The sequence below is a fragment of the Protopterus annectens genome, chromosome 3.part0 (genome assembly GCF_019279795.1).
Source record: "Protopterus annectens isolate FY-2018-M chromosome 3.part0, PAN1.0, whole genome shotgun sequence".
NCBI lineage: Eukaryota > Metazoa > Chordata > Ceratodontiformes > Protopteridae > Protopterus > Protopterus annectens.
In genome coordinates, this window is record NC_056731.1 from 224,185,467 (window position 1) to 224,207,865 (window position 22,399).

General features: G+C 39.0%; 1 protein-coding gene across 1 annotated transcript in view; it reads left to right on the top strand.

Annotated features, from left to right (window-relative positions):
• The first annotated feature begins 14,797 nt into the window (after positions 1 to 14,797).
• LOC122796810 (ATP-dependent translocase ABCB1-like) overlaps positions 14,798 to 22,399 on the top strand; it is a 1,504,949-nt gene continuing 1,497,347 nt past the window's right edge. The window contains exon 1 of the mRNA XM_044065546.1: positions 14,798 to 14,914. Within this exon, the coding sequence (XP_043921481.1) occupies positions 14,798 to 14,914 (117 nt within the window). The remainder of the gene's footprint in view (positions 14,915 to 22,399) is intronic.

Here is a 22,399-nt window from a genome sequence, read left to right on the forward strand (position 1 = left end):
CCCCCGGACTGCCACAACCTCTGATATGGCCACCTCCTCCTGGAAAGCGCCTGAATCTTCTCTGTTACCACAGATCCACCATAAGCATAGGGACCCAGAGCTTCAGAATGCCCCTTTGGGGGAACCCTGCTCTTCCGATACCTCCCCAGAAGTTCCCACTGAGGAGGTCCCTCGGAAGAGGTTATGTAAGAGGAGACATTTAGATTCTCCCCCAGGAATCCATCACGTTGGACACTGATTTTGAGGAATCAGAAGGGTCCCCAAAGTCCCCTCTGAGGATATTGTTGGGGATATCCTTGAGATCCTTAAGCAGAGGGGGTAACTGGCAGCCCCTGAACCCTACCAAGGATGAATCGGTGCTCCTGAAGGCTTTTGGGTCTCGATCCTCCACCTCTTGGGTGTCCCGCCCTTAGATGAGTTGATGGATCTTTTGTCTCAAAGGGCGGGGAAGTCACCAGATTCTATGGAGCCTGTCCCTAGGAAGCCCAACAAATACATTTCAGCTTCTCAAGATAAGTCCTTCTTATCCAAACCAATACCTGTTGATGCCATGGTGGTGGCAGCCACAAAGAAAGAGATGTCGAAGAACTCTACATCTGTCCATCCACCTAATAGAGAATCTAGGCTCATGGACAGATACAGTAAGCACATGTTCAGTTCTACGACCTTTACTTTTCGGTCATTGAACTATCTAACCCACTTCACAAGGCTTCAGAGAGATCTCCTGAAAGAGCTTGGAGATACTATCCAGGGTGCAGTAGCCGATTCAGTGGCAGACAAAGTGACGTTTCAGTTTGCTACCCTCAATTCCATTGTAAACTCTTCCATGCACCTCGTGTCTTATGCAGCTGATGGAATGAGTAGGGCAGCAGGTACAGGAATTGCTCTGCAAAGAAATTCCTGGATGTGCTTATGTTCTTTTGCGGAACCTTTTAAGTCATCATTTGTGAATGCCCCCTTTGATGGTTCTTCTTTGTTTGGACCAAAAGTTAAAGAGACCCTCATCAGATGTGAGCAAGATGGTAAGACTCTATCTGCCATAGGAGTCTGTTTTTCTACCTCTACTAGACCTTATCCTAAAGGTCAATGGGGAGGGAAAATGTGGTTCCGTAAGACCCAAGGAGCCTTTCCAAACTCACATGGTGAAGCCTCCTCCAGGGGCAGAGGAGGAGGCAATGGTGGAAGACAACATCCACGCAGCAAAGGGGGTCTGCAGAACCAGATTGACAGAGATCAATTCCTTGGGAAGCCCTATCAGTGCTCTGGAAAGGAGGCCCGACTGTCCTACTCTGGAGGCAGTCGGGGGATGTTTGTCTTTGTACCGAGGCACCTGGCTAAAAATCTCAGAAGACCAATGAGTACAAAATGTTATATCCAGAGGATATTTCATCCCCTTTCTTTCACAACCCAGTCCAACAAAAGGAATCCCAGATGTTCCACCCAGTCTATGGGATGTGGCATCCATAGAGGTCCAAAAACTATTACAAAAAAGAGGCATCCAGCCAGTCCCAGCAGACCAGCAAGGATCCGGAACTGATTCCTTTTGGTGCCAAAGAAGACAGGGGACTGGAGACCTATTTTGGACCTCAGCAGACTCAACAAATATGTGGTAAATATGAAGTCTCGGATGGTCACGCTTCAGTCCATACTCCTTTTCTTAGGGAGGGACAATTGGATTTGCTCTATAGATTTCCAGGATGCGTACTACCATATCAAAATGGCCAGGCCATCCAGGGATCATCTGCGCTTTAGGCTGGGAGCCAGTCACTTCCAGTTTCAGGCCCTGCCCTTTGGTCTCACTACAGCCCCCAGAGTGTTCACCAAATGCATGGCAGTGGTCATGGCTCACTTGAGACATTTAGGAATCTGATTGTTTCCATATTTGGACGGCTGGCTCCTCAAAACTCCCACCAGGCATCAACTTATTCGGGCAAGGGACACTGCCTTAGATCTATGTTTCCAACTGGGCATTACGATAAATTCAGAAAAGTCTGTTTCATTGCCATCACAGAGTACAGTGTTTATAGGAGCAGACATAGACATGGTCAGCATGTCCCTAAAGTTTTCTCCAGAAAGAGTACTTACCCTACGGCAACAAATTGTGGATCTGCTGTCAAGACACAAAGCACCAGCATCTCAGATTCTCAAGTTACTCGGCACTATGGCAGCAGCGATTATTGCAATACCCCCAGTGAGATCTCACATGTGCATTCTTCAGTGGTTGCTATTTACAGTGGACATTTCAGGACTTACCGACGAATCACCCAGTTCTGATAACCAACCCTTGCAAGGACAATCTTTGGTGGCAGCTAACGTCCGAGACAGTGACTATGGGATGTCCATTTGTCCTCCCGGCTCCAGTTGCAACAGTGACCACGGATGCCTCCCTGATCGGGTGGGGGGGCATTATCAGGGATGGATAGCCCAAGGTACATGGCAGGTTCACGAGACTCATTTGCACATAAACGTCCTAGAGATGAGAGCAGTTCTCTTAGTGTTGCATTCCTTTCAAGACTCTCTTCCTCTAGGCATGATTGTGATCCAGTCAGACAACATGTCTGTAGTCTGGTACATAAACAAACAAGGCGGAACCAAATCTTATCCCCTATGTCGAAAGGCTGTAAGATTATGGAAATGGGCAGAGTCCACCCAGTGCTTTCTGATAGCAATGCACATCCCGGGGAAATCCAACGTAATAGTGAACAGACTCAGCAGAGCTATTCTTTTGCCTCACGAGTGGTCTCTCAAGAACGAAGTAGCGGAAATGATTTTCCATAGATGGCACCAGCCTTGCTGTGACTTTTTTCAACCCCTGCAAACACCAAGTGCAGCAACTACTTTGCCCTGATCCCTCAACAGGGACAACCCCCGAGGGATGCACTCATTCACGATTGACCTCCGAGACTCCTTTATGCCTTCCCTCCATTTCCCCTGATTCCCAAAGTTTTACAGAAAGAAAGTTTTCTGGGCAGGACACTTATCTTAATAGTCCCATATTGGCCTTGTCAAATTTGGTTCCCCTTTCTGAAGTCTCATCTACTGGAGGAGCCCTGGATCCTGGACCCAGTGCCGGATCTGTTGACCCACTCATCAGGAACTCTTCACCCTTCACTCCAGTCCATCAAACTGACAGCTTGGTTGCTCCAATTCCCAGAATAGCCAGGTTCCAAAATTTATCAGAATAGGCTCAACATATTCTCTTGTCTTCACATAAATCTTCAACCAGGAAACTTTATCTCAGTAAGTGAAAAAGGTTTTCCATCTGGGCCCAGCAAAATAACATTGACACTTTTCTAGCTTCCATTTGGATATTTTGGAATTTCTGACAAAACTGTTCACTGAAGGAGCTGTAGCAGCAACCATTCGAGTGGAACGGGCTGCTGTTTCTAATTTTCATATACGTGCATCTGAAAATGGTATTATGACTAACAAGTTGGCTAAGGGTACGATCCACTTTAAACCACCGATCAGATCTCCTACTGCTCCATGGAATTTGAACCTTGTCCTGTCAAAGATTATTCTCCTGCCCTTTGAACCTGCCTCTTCTTGTGAGCTGAAATATCTTTCTTGGAAGACCATTTTCTTGGTGGCCATTACATCAGCAAGCATAATTTCGGAGTTACAAGCCATTTCTATTAAGTAACTGTACTTGATATTTCACAAAAATAGGGTTTCCCTCAGAATGAATCCGTCATTCTTACCAAAAATTTGTTCATAATTCACACTTAATCAAACAATTGAATTACCTGTTTTCTTTCCCAATCACTCAAATCAATTGGAATATATGCTTCACTAACTTGACGTCCATAGACAATTTTGTTTCTATTTGGACAGGACAAAAGCAACTGTTTGTCTCCTTCTCGAATTCTAGGAAAGGTGCACCAGTATCCAAATCTACCTTGTCTGGTTGTTCATCCTGTATTTACCATGAAGCAGGCATTGCATTACATGACAAAGTCAAAGCTCATTCTACCAGAGTGGTTTCTACTTCTGTAGCCTTTTTGACCAGGCTACCTATTGAGTCTATTTGTGCAGCTGCCACCTGGTCAAAGCCACATACCTTTATATCTCACTACAAGGTAGACAAGGCTTGTAGGGACATAACTTCATTTGGGTCTGCTGTCCTTAAGCAGGTACTCCCATGAGCCACCCAAGATAGTGGTGCTGGGGATGCTACCCATCAGTAAGAATGATGGTGAGATTGAACAACTTCACATAAAGAAGTTATGTAATTACCATAATGTTCCATGTGAGTTTTTCTTCTCGCCTTCATTATTACGACATCCCCCACCTACCCCCATCCAATATCTGGAAGTTCGAGAGGTTCTATCTTGATTTTGGTTCTCCTGAGGAGTTTCCTCTCACTAGTTGTCTGTATGATTTCCTTGAAATCTGGGGTAGGTGTAACGCTAGTTGGCTGCAAACAAGATCTGGGGAAAGTAGAGGTGCATTGTGAGATAGGGCTTCGACCTCGAGCTGTTAGAGACCTCGAGCTTTGCAAATTGGCCGACTCGGAGCTGAGGATCGGCTCCGAACCCGTCAGTAATAATGAAGTCGAGAAGAACAACTCACATGGAACGTTATGGTAAGTACATAACTTTGTTTTCCTTTACGTCATGTGTGAATGTGCACAGTAGCTTCTGCTTACTATTGTTTGCAGTCGCACCTCTTTTTTAACAGTAAAGATCAATGAATCACAACCAAGACAGGATTGTTTAGATAAGTTATGGATTGTCCTCTCTGCAGCCTGTGAATTTGTAGCTGACTATGCCCATTGGGATAGCTAGAGTTTGCTTGTCTAAACCCTATCCCTTATTAACAAACAGTGAAAATCAAAGGTAAAACAGCAAAATATAAATTAAAGTTAATCTTGCTGTCAACAAGCTAGCTCTTCCTTCCTACAAACAGTGAAAAACAGTGGTAAAAATAAAATATAGATTCAAATAAAAACTTATTTTACCAGGCAATTGCACAGTCATTTACAAACCAAGACAGGATTGTTTAGAGATGCTGTGTGACCTAAGCTATATGGGTTATACCCTGCATAGGCTATAACAGTGGGGCATCTTCCAAAGCTTCACTGTACCTTCCACATGCACAAACCAGTAGATTGAGTTAAGCTGACTAAAAAGACAAGTGTGGGTGTCAAATCCTTCAGAACTTTTCTGCCACCGAAGAGAGCACTCCTCTGCAGGCTTTTGAGGATCGATGGCCGGCTTGTGCTGTTCAGTTACTGGGCAGATAAGTTCCCCTTGGGGCGGAAAACACTTTCACATATTATTTTTAATGTTTGAAATTACTTTCCTGTGTGGGACAGTACATTTTAAGCAAGGAATGTGTGTTTTTACTGACTGTCACATGACCTTGCTGTACTTTTAAATGGTTGTGCATTTTTGTATTTGACAGTTTAAAAGTTGAGTTAAACGTTCTGAAACCATCTTTTTCTGTGGCTAAACTGTTTTTAAATTACTTTTTGGGGATGGCAAGGTATAATAGAATGTGTTTTACTATATTTTTATTGGGAAAAATGACTTTATACTACTTTTGAAATTTTACTTTCTTGTGCTGTATAGTTTATACCTCTTTTAAAATTTTACTGGCCTGTGCTGTTTAGTTTCCCCAGGAAAAATGCACTATTTTTCGGCTTGACTATGGAACAGACTACTGGTTTCATGGACGGTCCTTCTTCTAGTCACAAAAAAAAAAAGTTAACTAAACAACCTCTACCACCACATATCACACTAGCAATTTGCTTCAGCTGCAGGTAGGTGATTTTGCTATGGCCAAAGCTAGTTCCTCAGACTACATATCCTTTCACCCAGATCTCTTTGGTGTTGCCCACTTAACCAATATGGATTGGGAGTTAGCCACATCCTCTGTGACTGTCAAGGTCCCTTCAATGGGCAAGGGACATATATTTTTGTTAGTGTTGGGAGAAGGGGCAGGGAAGGCGCCCCTGCTTAACCAGAATGTCGTGCTCATCTCTGAGAAATCTTTTGCTGCCATTAAAAATACTGTTTGCCCTAGATTTCCTGTCATAAAGAAACATAAAACTAAACAAATATCATCTCTTGCTCCAGTTTCATTGGACAGGAGTAGTTTATTATGTCTGGTTTATGGTCTTGTACAGGCTATTAACCCTTTTTAATCAGGTAGTTTCTGATAAGAGAAAAAATGGATTCCTCTCTTCCTGGAGTGATTCAAGAAATTAAATTTGGAGAGGAATGTGATGGGATAGACACAGTTTTTTTCTCCTTGAAATTCTGATTCAGACTCAGAGGAGACCATGTTATCTCTGTTTCCCCGTCAAAGATTCATTTTCTCTGAAACTATTTCCAGAATTCACCAGTGTTTCCAGTGGGAGGACACTGAAGTTTTTCTTTCCTTCTGAATACAGTGAAATGTTACAACTGGAATTCATAAACGCCCTTCTATCACCCCACAGTGCTGCCAGCATTAGAGAATGTCTTTGTCACGGTTTGTGGTTTTGCTGATAGCCAGCCTGCTGCACCTAAAATGCTGATAGAATGTGCAAAGATGTTATTCATGTTAATCACTGCTGAAGTAGTCTAAGATATATGTATTATACTCTCCAAGGATATAACAGCTGGCCTGCTTCTAGAGCTTCAGAGCATCTTCCACATGCCCAAATGGTTAGGCAGCTTGAGCTGAACTGACTAAAAGGACAGTTTTTATCATCAAGCCCTTCAGAGCTTTCCTACCACTGAAGGATGTACTAGTCTGTGGCTTTTGAGGATTGACAGTCAGCTTGTAATATTCCTTTGCTGAGCAGATATGTTCCTTTGGGGAAACCCTTCCTATTAAAAAAAAAGTGTTTGCTTGATAACACTTTCCTGTTCCAAAAAGTTTTTTTTAAAGCTAGGAGCTTATGTGACAGACTGTCACAAGACTGTATTGTACTTTTAAATGGGAACACTTTTTTTCTGTCAGTTTAAAAGTTGTTTAAAGTATTTAAAATACATTTTTTTCTGTGGAGAAATTGTGTTTATTTTACTTTTTGGAGCTATAAAGTGTTTTTTTAAAGTTCTTTTCACTGTGTTTTCCAGTAAAAAAGTGACTTAAAAGGCATTACATTTTTACTGGATTTTGCTGTTTTTTCCCTAGGAAAGAGGTACCATTTTCAGCTCGACCATGGAATAAGCTGCCAGTCCTTCTTCCAGCCACACACAGCAAAAATTAAGCAAATGCCCTTTGCCACCACAGCAGGCTAGTAATTTGCCTTAACTGCAAGTGAGTGACTCTGCTGTACCCGTTAGTTTACCTCAGAACACTCAACTTTTATCCATATCCCTCTGGTATACCATCAACAGGCACTGTGGACCATGGGTTAGCCACTTCCTCTGCAGCTGTTGGGATTCCCTCGGTGGATAAGGGAGAGGCACTTTTTCTTTGCAGATCGAGGGCACAGGGAAGGCTTCCCTATTTGGTCAGAATGTTATGCCCATCCATGGAGAAGTTGCTGCTGCTATTAATAACTTGGTCCCATTTTTCCTCTCAAAAAGAAACAGAATATCAAACATATGTCTAGTCCTCCTCAAGTTTCTTTGAACAGGAAAAATTTATTGGGTCTGTCTCAGGATTTAATTCCGGCTATTGCTCCTTCTTTTTAAATAGTTTATGGTGAAAGAAAAAGGGATATCTTTTTTCCTGAGGAGATTCAAGATTCTGAATCTTGACAGGAAGATAAAGAGACATGATACAGGGTTTCCTTCTCAGATTTCCAATCAGACTCAGAGCTCAGTTTCTGATTCACTCTGTGGGGTTTTATAATTCTCTGAGACTATTTTCAGAATGGTCCAGTGTTTTCAGTAGAGAACACCAAGGTTTCTTTGTCACTCAGAAAATGCTACAAGCTGTTATAGAAGGAATTTCCAGAACCTTTACCTATTCCCCCAGTTCTGTTTGCTTCGAAAGATGTGTGTTTTACTGCCTGCAGTTTTCCTGATTGCCAATCAGCTGACCTTAAAAAGGCAGATGTATAGAGTTTCTCAGTCTATTAAGTTTTTATACACTTTTCCCAAATCTGATCCAACAGCTGTAGCTTTATTTAATTCTACTTCAGCTAAACATTTAGTTAATTCCATTCCTACTTCTTCTGATAAGGATAGGAAGATTATTGATAAGAATGGAAAAAGTGTATGCTTCTTCAACTTTGATTTTCAGAATTTTCTTTTCCATAATCTTTATTGTTTCTTTTTAGAAAAAAAGGAGACAGTACAATGATAACTTAAGAGTCAACAATTCTAAATTATGACACATGGAAACAAAAACCGGGTAACACCACCAAAGTAGAAGCAACAATTAGTGACTTTAACCTAAATATAAAACTATTTACAGAAGTGCTATAAACCTGTCAAGAAAAGATAAAGTTTAGAATATAGATAATCTTTTAGGAATTCAAAGAATAGTTAAAGCCCCTATGCAATGATACAGAGTTACAGGTCCAATTAATTGTAAGAGTGATTTTTGAGTGGTCGCAGAAAAATCTGGGTTCAGTTAAGAAGTTAATGTGTACATTTAAGAAATCAGAAATTGGAAATAAGTCAGTTCTAGACCATGTTTTATGACAGTGTGAATATAAGGTAAATTTATATTTTAAAGCTATTCTGTTTTGAAAATTATAGGGGTCAAATAAGTCAAAGTTATTTTTTTAATTCTGAAATTGCTGCAGAGGCTTGCTTATTGTAAGGTTTGTTTGGGTTTGATCTATCTAGAAGGGGTCTTGAAAAAAATTCCAGTCACCCCCTATAATTAGATAGTGGTTTTGAAAGCGATTTAGTATTTTATATAGTGACATAAAAAATCTTGCTGTTTAGAGTAGTGGGCATAACGATTTAATAGCAGAATAGGTTTATTAACATAAGGGTACTTGAAAGTTATATAGCACCATCTGCATTCCATGTCTGTGTCATAATGTAAAATATCCTCTTTAAAGGATTTTGTTAACAATTATAGCTATTCCCACTGTATTCAGTTCTTTCCCCGATACAATAATAGTTTTTATCCATTTCCTCCCCATATTATGTGACCAATGGGCATTAAGCATGTGTTAGTTTTGCACTAATATTACTTTGGCATTTAACTTGTAGACAAGGTGAAGAAAGTTTCCCTTTTTTAACTAACTGGATCTCTTTAACATTCCATGAGTCAATCATTAACATGTTGTGGTATTATTAAAATGATTAAATGTGTAGAGGTAACCTGAATTATCTTAGGAATAACAGTGGTGGAAATAAGGACTATTAAACCATAGGGCGGTAAATAGCACTTTATCCCTTGCCTATACACAATCCTATTGGGCCCAGAAGAGAAGGGAAATGTAGAAAAAGGAGACATACAAAAAGTGAAGGTAAACCTGTTTGAACATGTTGTCTTTAATGTAAGTTTGAGTTAGATTATTTTTTCCCAAAAAAGAAATAAACATATACATTACGTAGAAGAAGCCTAGCCTAACTTATCTAAGCACACAGTTAACACTACACTTAGTTCCTTCCAAATGTTTAACTAATTTCGAAAGATATAGAGCTGTAATGCAGAAAAATATAATCATGTAATTATACTGAATTTTAGCTATATTTTAAATTTCTAGTTAAGTACTAATGTTTACTGCAGCAAAAGGAAGGTCCCAGCAGCCAAGCACAAGCCCACAAAAAGCCAAGGCATAGTTAGTAGCTAAGTCCACAATATGAACACTTCTTTATTTAAAAACAGCAAACAGCAACAGCAAAAATAATGTAAAGGGTTTTTCGTCTCACTGGTAGTGAGACTTCCTCAGACAAAGTTTCAAGTGTAAAGCAACTCCAATGTCTAATTAACACTCCTTCAATTAATTAATTGAATTAATACTAACCATTTCAATGTGATAGCTTTGCAATTCAGTGTCAAACAGTACTGCAATCCTGTTTACATTCACATTTCAAAATGCAATGCTTCAGTCAATAATCTCAACATTCCGGACTTTACTACAACTGCTTTAAACCTAAGGTTCTAACAAACCTTCACTAAAACATTAAATCCATATTCAATTTAGTATAATTTCAAACCTTTACGGCTAGCTGGAAACATAACTAGCTAAATGCAGTCCGTTACAACTGATACGTTTGCAGATTGAAATAAAACAGTTGATGTTACCTGTCTGTTCATACTCGGGTAGTAACCAACATTCTTTTGATAATTACAACATCCAAATTGGAAAAATATTTTTTGTCCTTTAGTCATAAAAAGTAGTTGAACTGTTTCTATCATTGTTGACTAATTGTTACAATTCACCTCCACCTTGTCAGTTATGAGTATACGTAACAGCACTACATAGTGGAGTCTGCATTTAAAGCAACAGTTGTTGTTGTTGTCTTTTGGCTTTTCCCGGTTAGGGGTCGCCACAGCAGACCTCCGGTCCGCTAACGATTGGCAGTAGATTTTCACGAACGCCGAGGTGCAAGCACAATGTTAAACCTTCAATGAAGGCATGCCCATTTACGCATGTCTTTTGAATGCCCACCCAACTGTGGGGAGGACATGCAGACTCCACACAGAAGGCACTCCCTGCACTCCAGCCGGGATCAAACGGGAGAACCTCTTGCTGTGAGGCAACAACGCTACTGCTGCACCACCACTATCATATTTTACTGTACTTAATAAGCTCCACTGTAACCTATTCCACATGAACACCCAAAGCCTGGATAGCGGCATGGTCAATTAAACCCGTAGCAGTCGGGTGTTCTAAAGTGTTTCACACTTTAAAATAAAATCGTATGCCAATGTTAAAAACTCTTAAACTTCCAAATATATTAAAAATGTTAAAAATGTACATAAAGACCCCTTCAACTACACATAAACATGTGACTGCACATAAGTAAATATGTCCTACAGACGTTAAAAATTAACAGTTTCAATTCAACCATAGTGATATAGAAAATGTTCAAAAATGTCAAGAAATAATATAAGTATGTTTGCTGAATAAATGTATTGGACCTAGTCCCCAATCCCTAAGAAAGGTGTCCTCTCAGCTATTGAGCTCCATCATCTTGCTAGACTTTTCAGTTTTAATATACATTTGATTGAATAATATTCATTCAGTCCTGGGTACTGGCAGGCTCTGGTCCGTATTTGCCACATTAATTCTAATTTTTCCAACATCAAAGAACTAGGACCTCCTCTCATCTCATCCACCTTAATTGTGTCTATAGCTCTAAATTTAAATTAATGTGTAGGACAGTCTAGGGAATGTTTAGCAATTGCGCTGTCCTGTTTCAAGGTTTGGGTGCTGTAAAGATGTTCATACACCCTTTCCTTAAATTTCCAGTCTGTTTTCCCTATGTAGAAAACAGGGCAATTCTGGCAGCACACCACATAAACCACACCTTTTGTATTACAATCAAATCTCTGTGGGATCATATAATTCACCCCTCTGATGTTGAATCTTTCCCCTATGTCCATGTATGGACAATATGTACATCTGCCACATTTGGTCATACCTACTTTTACTATCCTTTGCCTGTTTTTTTTCTTTTTTGATAATAAACACTTAAGGTTGTTACCCCTTCTAGACACTACTTTAGGGGGGTCGGGGGGTCTTTCAGTTTACAGGTCAATACAGCATCTGATCTAATAATCTCCCAGTTTTTGTAGATGATCTCTCTGATGTTATAACCATCCAAGCTGAACTTCGTGATTAGGTTGACCCCAACCAAAGAAGCTTTTTCTGTGATTTCATCACTAATTTGGGAGTCCTGTTGACCTAATTCCTGTATGTCAAACAGGATGGGTTGGTAAAGGCCTCTCAATCTTTTCCCTTTTACCTCCTCGGTTAGTTCCCTGATCAGTTGGGTGGGATATCCTCTTTTGAAGAACATGTTTCCTAACCTGTCACATTCTCGTGAAAAATCATCTTCCCTAGTCACCATGCAGGCACCCCTGACTAATTGTCCTTTTACTACAGACCTCCTTTGGTCCAAAGGGTGGCAGCTAGTAAAATGAAGGAAGGCATTAGAATATGTGTCTTTTCTATAGATGTTTGCAAAATAGCTGTTTTTATGTAAGTCCTTACTCAATAAGACATCCAAATAGGCAATGTTAGTTTCATTATATGTGAAAGTAAATTTTAAAAATGAAGTTGTATTATTAAAGTAGGACAGCAGATTTTCCGCCTGTTTCACTTTCCCATCTATCAGTATAAAAATGTCGTCTAGGTACCTAGTATAAAATTGGATTTTATTTATAATATTAGGTACCTTGAACACAAATTCTCTCTCCCAATATGCCATGATCAAATTAGCAAAGCTAGCCCCGCATGGTGACCCCATGGCTATGCCTGTTGTTTGGGCATTGAATTTTCCACCAAATGTAATGTAGCTGTTTGATAAAACCAGTTCTACCATTTCTGCCAAGAGACTAATGTCATCATTAAATGCTCCTAGCTCATGTAGTAGCAATTTAAGCCATTCAGTCCCTTCCACATGTGGGATAGACGTGTAAAGATCCTTCACGTCAATTGTCAAGAAGTGCAGGTTATGTCTGAACTTCAACTTTGGGATGTTAGCTAAAAATGACCAGGAATCTTTACAGACCTGTGGCTGTGACGTTACATATTTTTTCAACTGAAAGTCTATGTATTTTGCACAAGCATATGTTATACTTCCCCTAGCATCCACTAAAGGTCTCATTGGGGGATCATTAATGCATTTATGGATTTTGGGGATCCCAAATAGGATTGGAATTCTGGGGGCTGGCATGCTAATATAATTATAAATGTCTACATCAATTCTGGCCTCTATAAACAGTTCTTCTATTAGTGGCCATGTTCAGTTCGTTATGTGACACTTCTCTATTGGCGTCTGTTCGTATAATTTTCTCCATTCTTGATTGATAATCATTGTTATTAATTATAACTAGCCCTCCACCCTTGTCCAGCTGCATCACCCTAACTTGTGCTTCCTGTAAAAATCTAAGTGCCTGCCATTCCACTTTTGTTGTATTATTGTGCCTGTCTGTACCTCTTCTTTGAATATCAAATAAATTATACAGGTCTAATTCACACATTTGTTCATACAGTAACAAAGTAAGGTGAATTTGTGGACAAAATGTGATAGTTATATAGAATGGGTTATTTACATTTTTCTCTTGGCCAAACAAAATTTTAAAATTCAGTTTCCTGATAAATAACCTCAAGTCCATAACTGAATCAACAATGTTGGCTTTAGACGTAGGAACAAATGTCTGGCCTTTAGCAAGAAGGTCTGCCAGTACTGAATCTACGGTTAAGCATGAGAAATTGAAAATTTTAAAGTCACCTTGAGAAGTCATCGTCACCTCACAATTCAGGAAAGGTGATTCCGTTGTTTGGGATACTGTTGTTGCCTCCGTACTGGGTAGTAGGTCACTTGGGGAGACCCTGCCTCAGGTTGTAACCTGAGGCTTGCCTTCGAAAATTTGCATTACCATGATTATTCGCATCTTGGTAGTTGTTATTACCCCTGTATTTATTTTCAGATGCCTTTTTGTCCTCCTGATTACTATGTTGCCCTTCTGGTTGCAGTTGAGGGTGTTCGGTCCTTCTCTGTGGCCCCTGTTCATCTTCTGGTTGCCTTACCCCTGCTGTATTTTGAGACATTGGAGGTTTTGGGTAAGCCACCCCTAAATTATATGCCTCCCTGTTTCTCTTTAATTTCTTCATTTTAGTTGCTTTTACTTTGTCCATATATTGATCAATACTGACAAAACACCTCTCATAGTCATATTTGTATCGCATAAAATCTATGTCTTTTTTATGCTCTCATCCAGAGAGACAATTTCCTTTAATTATGAGTCATCTGCCAGTTGGTAGTGTTTTATCATAACCTCCAGGAGTTCAGTTCCATGTCTATTAAAAAGTTTAATCAAATCTTTGTGAAATGGTGACCCATCAACTAGTCCAATTGGGTATTGCCATGATCTTAGTCCTTTAGGGACAATCCCCTCTCCGATACATTCTTTAAAGTATGCTATTTCTAACTGGCTTTTTTTGTATTTCACCATTTTGTTGTCCAAAAGTCTTAGATTCTCTCCTATATTCACTCCATTAGCCAGAGACCCTCCAGCCGAAGCTTCCATGTGGCCACTGGTCAAAGCTGGTTGTAATAAAGGTACTTCTTGAAGCCAGCCATCCAGATCTCAGACCGAAGCTCCCATAAGCCCCAAGGGTTGATCCCGTGTTTCTGCTGTGGTTCCTTGGTTGACTCTAACCCCCTCTGTGTTATCTGGACTCCCATATGTACTTAAGTTCATCAATGCATTAGTTGGAGAGTCCGGGGGGTGGAGTGTTTGCGTTTCTTGTCTCGTAGATGTTAGGGTAGGATATAGGCCCCCAGACATAAAGTCTAATCTAAGGGCAAGCGTTTCCACCTGTTTAGATAATTGTCACACCAGTGCTGTTAAATTCGCTAGTGCATCCACTTGGTTTGGTGATCCATTGCGTATGCTGCTCAGAGAACCCTCCATACTGGACAAAAACAAACAGGGTAAAAGCACAATCCAAACCAAAAACTCCTTACTGCAGCAAAAGGAAGGTCCCAGCAGCCAAGCACAAGCCCACAAAAAGCCAAGGCATAGTTAGTAGCTAAATCCACAATACAAACACTTCTTTATTTAAAAACAGGAAACAGCAAAAATAATGTAAAGCGCCTTTCGTCTCACTGGAATGGCAGGCACTTAGTTTTTACAGGAAGCACAAGTGAGGATGATGCAGCTGGACAAGGGTGGATGGCTAGTTATAATGAATAACAATGATTATCAATCAAGAATGGAGAAAATTATACGAACAGACGCCTATAGAGAAGTGTCACATAACAAACTGAACATGGCCTATGGGAGGATTCGGTCACTAATAGAAGAACTGTTTATAGAGGCCAGCATTGATGTAGACTTTTATAATTGTATTAGCATGCCAGCCCCCAGAATTCTGATCCTATTTGGGATCCCCAAAAATCCATAAATGCATTAATGATCTCCCAATGAGACCTTTAATGGATGCTAGGGGAAGTATAACATATGCTTGTGCAAAATACATAGACTTTCAGTTGAAAAAATATGTAACGTCACAGCCACAGGTCTGTAAAGATTCCAGGTCATTTTTAGCTAACATCCCAAAGTTGAAGTTCAGACATAACCTGAACTTCTTGACAATTGACGTGAAGGATCTTTACATGTCTATCCCACATGTGGAAGGGATTGAATGGCTTAGATTGCTACTACATGAGCTATGAGCATCTAATGATGAAATTAGTCTCTTGGCAGGAATGGTAGAACTGGTTTTATCAAACAGCTACATTACATTTGTTAGAAAATTCTATGCCCAAACAACAGGCATAGCCATGAGGTCACCATGCAGGGCTAGCTTTGCTAATTTGATCATGACATATTGAGAGAGGGAATTTGTGTTCAAGGTACCTAATATTATAAATAAAATCCAATTTTATACTAGGTACCTGGACAACATTTTTATACTGATAGATGGAAAAGTGAAAGAGACGGAAAATTGAGTGTCCTACTTTAATAATACAACTTCATTTTTAAAATTTACTTTCACATATAATGAAACTAACATTGCCTATTTGGATGTCTTATTGAGTAAGGACTTGCATAAAAACAGCTATTTTGCAAACATCTATAGAAAAGACAAATATTCCAATGCCTTCCTTCATTTTACTAGCTGCCACCCTTTGGTCCAAAGAAGGTCTGCAGTAAAAGGACAATTAGTCAGGGCTGCCCGCATGGTGACTAGGGAAGATGATTTTTCACAAGAATGTGATAGGTTAGGAAACATGTTCTCCAAAAGAGGATATCCCACCCAACTGATCAAGGAACTAACCGAGAAGGTAAAAAGGAAAGATCAAGAGGCCTTTACCAACCCATTCTGTTTGACATACAGGAATTAGGTCAACAAGACTCCAAAATTACTGATAAATCACAGAAAAAGCTTCTTTGGTTGGGGTCAACCTAATCACGAAGTTTAGCTTGGAAGGTTATAACATCAGAGAGATCATCTACAAAAACTGGGAGATTATTAGAACAGATGCTGTATTGACCTGTAAACTGAAAGACCCCCCTAAAGTAGTGTTTAGATGGGGCAACAACCTTAAGTGTTTATTACCAAAAAAGAAAGAAAATAGGCAAAGGATAGTAAAAGTAGGTATGACCAAATGTGGTAGATGCACATATTGTCCATAAATGGACATAGGGGAAAGATTCAACATCAGAGGGGTGAATTATATGACCCCACAGAGATTTGATTGTAATACAAAAGGTGTAGTTTATTTGGCATGCTGCAAGAATTGCCATGTTTTCTACATAGGGAAAACAGACTGGAAATTTAAGGAAAGGGTGTATGAACATCTTTACAGCACCCGAACCTTGAAACAGGGCAGCACAACTGCTAAACATACCCTAGACTGTTCTACACATTAATTTAAATTTAGAGCTATAGACTCAATTAAGGCGGATGAGATGAGAGGAGGTCCTAGTTCTTTGATGTTGGAAAAATTAGAATTAATGTGGCAAATATGGACGAGAGCCTGCCATTACCCAGGACTGAATGAATATTATTCAGTCAAATGTATATTAAAACTGAAAAGTCTAGCAAGGTGACGGAGATCAATAGCTGAGGGGACACCTTTCTTAGGGATAGTGGACTAGGTCCAATACATTTATTCAGCAAGCATATTTATATTATTTCTTGACATTTTTGAACATTTTCTATATCACTATGGTTAAATTGAAACTGTTAATTTTTAACGTCTGTAGGACATATTTACTTATGCGCAGTCACGTGTTTATGTGTAGTTGAAGGGGTTTTTATGTACATTTATAACATTTTTAATATATTTGGAAGTTTAAGAGTTTTTAACATTGGCATAGGATTTTATTTTAAAGTGTGAAACACTTTAGAACACCCTACTGCTATGGGTTTAATTGACCATGCCGCTATCCAGGCTTTGGGTGTTCGTGTGGTATAGGTTACAGTGGAGCTTATTAAGTACAGTACTGATGCTTTAAATTCAGACTCCACTATGTAGTGCTGTTACGCATACTCATAACTGACAAGGTGGAGGTGAATTGTAACAATTAGTCAACAATGATAGAAACAGTTCAACTACTTTTTATGACTAAAGGACAAAAAATATTTTTCCAATTTGGATATTGTAATTATCAAAAGAATGTGGGTTACTACCCGAGTATGGACAGACAGGTAACATCAACTGTTTTATTTCAGTCTGCGAATGTATCAGTTGTAACGGACTGCATTTAACTAGTTATGTTTCCAGCTAGCCGTAAAGGTTTGAAATTATACTAAATTGAATATGGATTTAATGTTTTAGTGAAGGTTTGTTAGAACCTTAGGTTTAAAGCACTTGTAGTAAAGTCCGGAATGTTGAGATTATTGACTGAAGCATTACATTTTGAAATGTGAATGTAAACAGGATTGCAGTACTGTTTGACACTGAATTGCAAAGCTATCACATTGAAATGGTTGGTATTAATTCAATGAATTAATTGAAGGAGTGTTAATTAGACATTGGGTAGGGTATTTAAAGAGTTGCTTTACACTTGAAACTTTGTCTGAGGAAGTCTCACTACCAATGAGACGAAAAGTGCTTTACGTTATTTTTGCTGTTTGCTGTTTTTAAATAAATAAGTGTTCATATTGTGGACTTAGCTACTAACTACGCCTTGGCTTTTTGTGGGCTTCTGCTTGGCTGCTGGGACCTTCCTTTTGCTGCAGTAAGGAGTTTTTGGTTTGGCTTGTGCTTTTACCCTAAGTACTAATGTTACACTATCAGAATCAAACCTCAAGAGCTTCAACTTTCTAAATGATTATGCAATAATTAGAGACATAAGAAGTTAGTTTCTCCGCTTAGTAGCTTGCATACCATACATAAAAGAAGACATTCTCTAAAGATCTAGATAATTAAAGTAAGACCACATTTGGAGTTAACATTCAGTTCATAACACAGGAAATCTTTTGAGGTTAAACAATTAAGGTAAAGATCTTAAGAATTATTAGTTTTCTAAAAGTATAATCCTTAGGACTTCTTGTCATGAGATACAGGTGAAGAAAGTACAGACACTAATTTAATACCTACTCTTAATGGTATGCATCAAAACTAGAATAGTTAGAGTTAGGTCTGTACAAAAAATTAAGCTTCACATAAATGTTGATTAAGGTGCAGACCTTAGAAAAACATGAGTCAGATGTTAATAAACTGAGCTATGCACATTTGCATTTGTCAACAAACAACAAAAAATGCAGGAGGTGTCATTGATCATACTAATAAAGAGAAAAATGAAACTACTATATATCAGCTGTGAAGAAACGAGTCATTCTTCCAAGGAAAAAACTGAAGTAACTTTGTATTCCATAGATGATCCAGTATTTTATGTTAAACTCAATGAGCAACATTTTTATAACACCTTCACATCATCTGCCACTTTTCATCTGAGTACAGATTATGTTTATTCCCCTACTGCACATTAACTTGTGTAAAGACTGTTATGACACAGCCTTACCCAGGATAAAAGGTCCTGGGATCAATAAAATCATCTGTAGATCAGTAACACAACAAAGGCAACTTGGAGGGTACAGGAAGCCAGCAGTTTTTTAGACTGCAAGAGAAGCAAAATCATGTGAAAAGTTTTGAGCTAATTAGTTTACTTACGTATACAAAAAAAAAAAATAGCCGTGAATGTCAGTATCATGCATGACACAGGCTCATTAGAAAAATCACTAGCTGGAGATTCAAATCATGTAGAAAGAAACCTGAATTAAACCCCTTCCTATTAACGACCTAAGTAAAGAATGGGAACTTCAACTCTGTATAACTGCTGAAGTTAAAAACTGTGAGCGACAAGCTTTTAGAACACTATATTTTCTATTTTCACATTATACGACTTACTAGGTGTAAATATAATTATTCTTGGATTGAACAAAACAGATGGAGCCTTACAGCACAGCTGAATCCCCTTGTCGTCTTGTCTTCAAAGAATCTTTTCCTTATTCCTTATTTCCTCTTCAAATTTCACCGATCTTGATGACGATATTGATGGTCATGCATTACTAAGTATTAAAACTGTAGCCCTGCAGCTTTAAGACAGCAGTCAGGGTTGAATCAGGAAACAGATTTAGAAGGAACTTAGTGCCACGGGGAGGTGAAAGAGATACAACTTTAGAGTGCCTGGAGACTGGGTATAAACACACACTTCAAAAACCTTGGGACCCCCAAGGTTTCTTGCATCTCAAGCCATTCAGGAGAGGCACAAAAATGCAGACAACACTGGCATCAAAACAAACCAACCAGGAGTCAAGAGAAACAAAGAGATGAGTCCAGACACATACACAGGATCTGTAACTCCTCAGCAGTCAGCAGCTACAATTGAAGGTAATTCTTTAAAAGGCAATAAATAGGAAGGCAGGATTTGGCCTCTTTAACTGTCAAAGCAGAATATTTAACTTCATTGTGTTGGAAAATTTGATTATTAGGGTATATCATTTGGAAGTGTATTTTTTTGAATCAAGGACGAGCAAAAAGGGGAAAGAGATTGTTGAGCTTTTTTTTTGTATTGGGGGGTCCTGTGAGAAGGAGATTTTACAGCTTTTCCAAGTAAGAGGGTTTTTCTTTTTAGCTGCAGACAGGATTTTTACAACATCTTGGTATTTTAAGATCTTAACATAAACCTGTTGCAGTTTGTCCATGGTTTTGGTGACCCGGAGAGCTTGATGAGCTTTGTTAATTGAATTTTTCTTGGCCCCATCTGGATCATCTAGAAGGACATTCAAGATATGTTTGATCATTTCCAGGAGACTAGGGTAAACGTATTTTTCAGGAATATATGAATGATAATATTGTTACATCTTTATCTTGCTTCCAGGTCAGTTATTTTTGATTGCAGATCTTGGATAGTTTTGATGTTGAGAGCTGATTCTTTCTGTAGTTGCTCGATTTTGGATTCATTAGTGAAAACATTTGCCTCCAGCTTCTCCATTCTAGTTAGGATTTGTTTAAATGACTCACATAAGGATTGGACATGGGCAAAAAAATCTTGTAAGGCTTGTTGTATAGGTTGTAAAGCTAGTTTCAAGTCTGCAAGGTTTGCTGGTTGGTCTGATTTTATTTTATTACTTGTTTTGGATAAATCTTGTTGTTTAGCAGTCTTAGGTCTTTTTGTATTAGTTTCCTTTTCTGGAGAGGCCACTAATGAGAATTTTGCTTTGGTTGTTTGGGTTTCCATACCAGTATCCTCGTTAAACATCCTAGGCCTGAATGGTTACACCCTCGTGGCTATGGCTAAACAGTCAGAACCTAGTCAATCCGGTCAAATCTAAATTTTTTGAAGTACTAAACTGTTTTTTGAATAAAAGAGCATCAAATTATCAATGTTAATAATAGCTTGGTGGGCATATTCACATTAGGTAATCCATCTCTATATCAAACAAGATGCAATGCTTTAATATTTCGTCAGAGCCAAGGAGCCACAGTGTCTACAGGATAGCAGCCATCTTGTTCTCTGATTTTCAGAATTTTGAATTGTCAGGCTACTATGTTAAGGTTTGTTCTGGCTAATTGTGAAACTATTAGGAATGTTTTGTCTGCAATTTCTTCTTATTAGGAAATATCTACTTTAAATGATTTAGTTTCTTTGATTGTCAAAGTCACTACTCATTGCTTACAATGTGTACATGATTAATTTGATATTTATTCACTGGGCTATGGCCACTGGTTCTGTGTTGAGTAGGTGTTTCTGGTTGCATTCTCAAAACCTCCCAGATGATGTTAAAATGAAATTTTAAATTTTTGTTTGGAAAGAGATTTAGTTTTTGGCCCCACTACTGCAGAGGTGATCAAAAAGTGTGATAAGAGGGTAAGTTGATACATGGAATCTCTAGCATTTTCCAGCACTCCTTTTCCAAAATTTCTGAGGGATTCTATAACCCCCTCATCCAGTTTTGGCAAAAAAGCAAAATAAACAGTCACAACAAAATGCAGGTAAACAGACATTTAAGAAGAAATAACAAGGGGTTTTAAAAAGAAATCAGGAACTGTGCAAAACCTTGCCCCCCCCCCCCCAACAATCACACAGACACACACCTTGTCAGTCCCTTTTCCCATCCAGAAAGTCTTAATCTCCACTTTTGAGTTTGACAAAGATAGTTTCAGACAATTGGGTTCTGAAGATCATTCGTTAAGGTTACAGATAGCAGTGAGATGAAATTCTTCCTTTCCAGGGGGAAATCCCTCATTCACTGATCCAGACTCTTTTATTCCCAAGTGTCCTTCATCACATACTGTCTCAGGGAGTGATATAATCAGTTCTCCTTCCCAGGTGGGAAAAGGTTTTTATTCAAGAATGTTTTTAGCGCATGGAAAGAAAATGCTTAGAGACCAGTTCTGGATCACTCTTTCCTAATACTGTTTGTGATATTTCCAAACTGAAAATGCTGTCACTTCACAACCTGTTACCTCTTCTTCCTATTTCAAGTTTGGTGGTTACTCTAGATTAAAAGATACTTATCACATTCATATTTATCCTGATTTCAGATTTTTTAAGGGTCTGTTTGTCTAGATCACATTATCAGTTCTCTCCCTTACCCTTTGGACTGTCCCCTGCACCAAGAGTGTTCAAAAAGTGTCTAGCTCCAGTTATATTTCATTACAGGCTGAAGGGTATCCACATTTTCCATATTTAGATGACTGTTTTATCTTTGCAGAAGTGGCAGGAATTTCTGACTTGGATGAGAGATCTCTTACACAAGTTGGGATTCCAAGAGAACATTCAATAGTCTTTTTTGACTCCTTCATACAAGATTTTGTTACTGGGGTGTCAGCTAGATACCTCAGTTCAAACAGCTTTTCTTCTACAGGAAAAACTAGATCTGTCTCTAGGTCTGTTTCCAAGGTTTTCCACTCAGATTTTTGTCAATTTGATGGAGTACCTCAGGATATTGGGTCTCATGGCATGTATAATTCTTATGATATCCCTAAAAAGGCTCCACATAAGAAAGATACAATGGTATCTGAAGTCTGATCACAGGACTAGCATCCCTTGTCTTTTCAAATCCCAGTGTGTGAGTTTGTCAGAAGAGAAATCATTTGGTGGAGACAGCAAATATCCTGAAATCCAGGTCTCCCCTTCACTCTCCCTGTTTCAAAGCAGTCAGTCGCCACATATGCTTCAGACTTTGTTTGGGGAGCTGTTCCAGGAAGGATAAAAGTGCAAGGTGTGCGGGACACCAAGGACAGACACCAGTACATAAATATAATAGATTTGCTTGTCCTGATCAAGACATTCAACTCTCTGAATCATCTTTGGCCCCCATTAACTCTTCTAGTTGTTACAAACAATATCACAG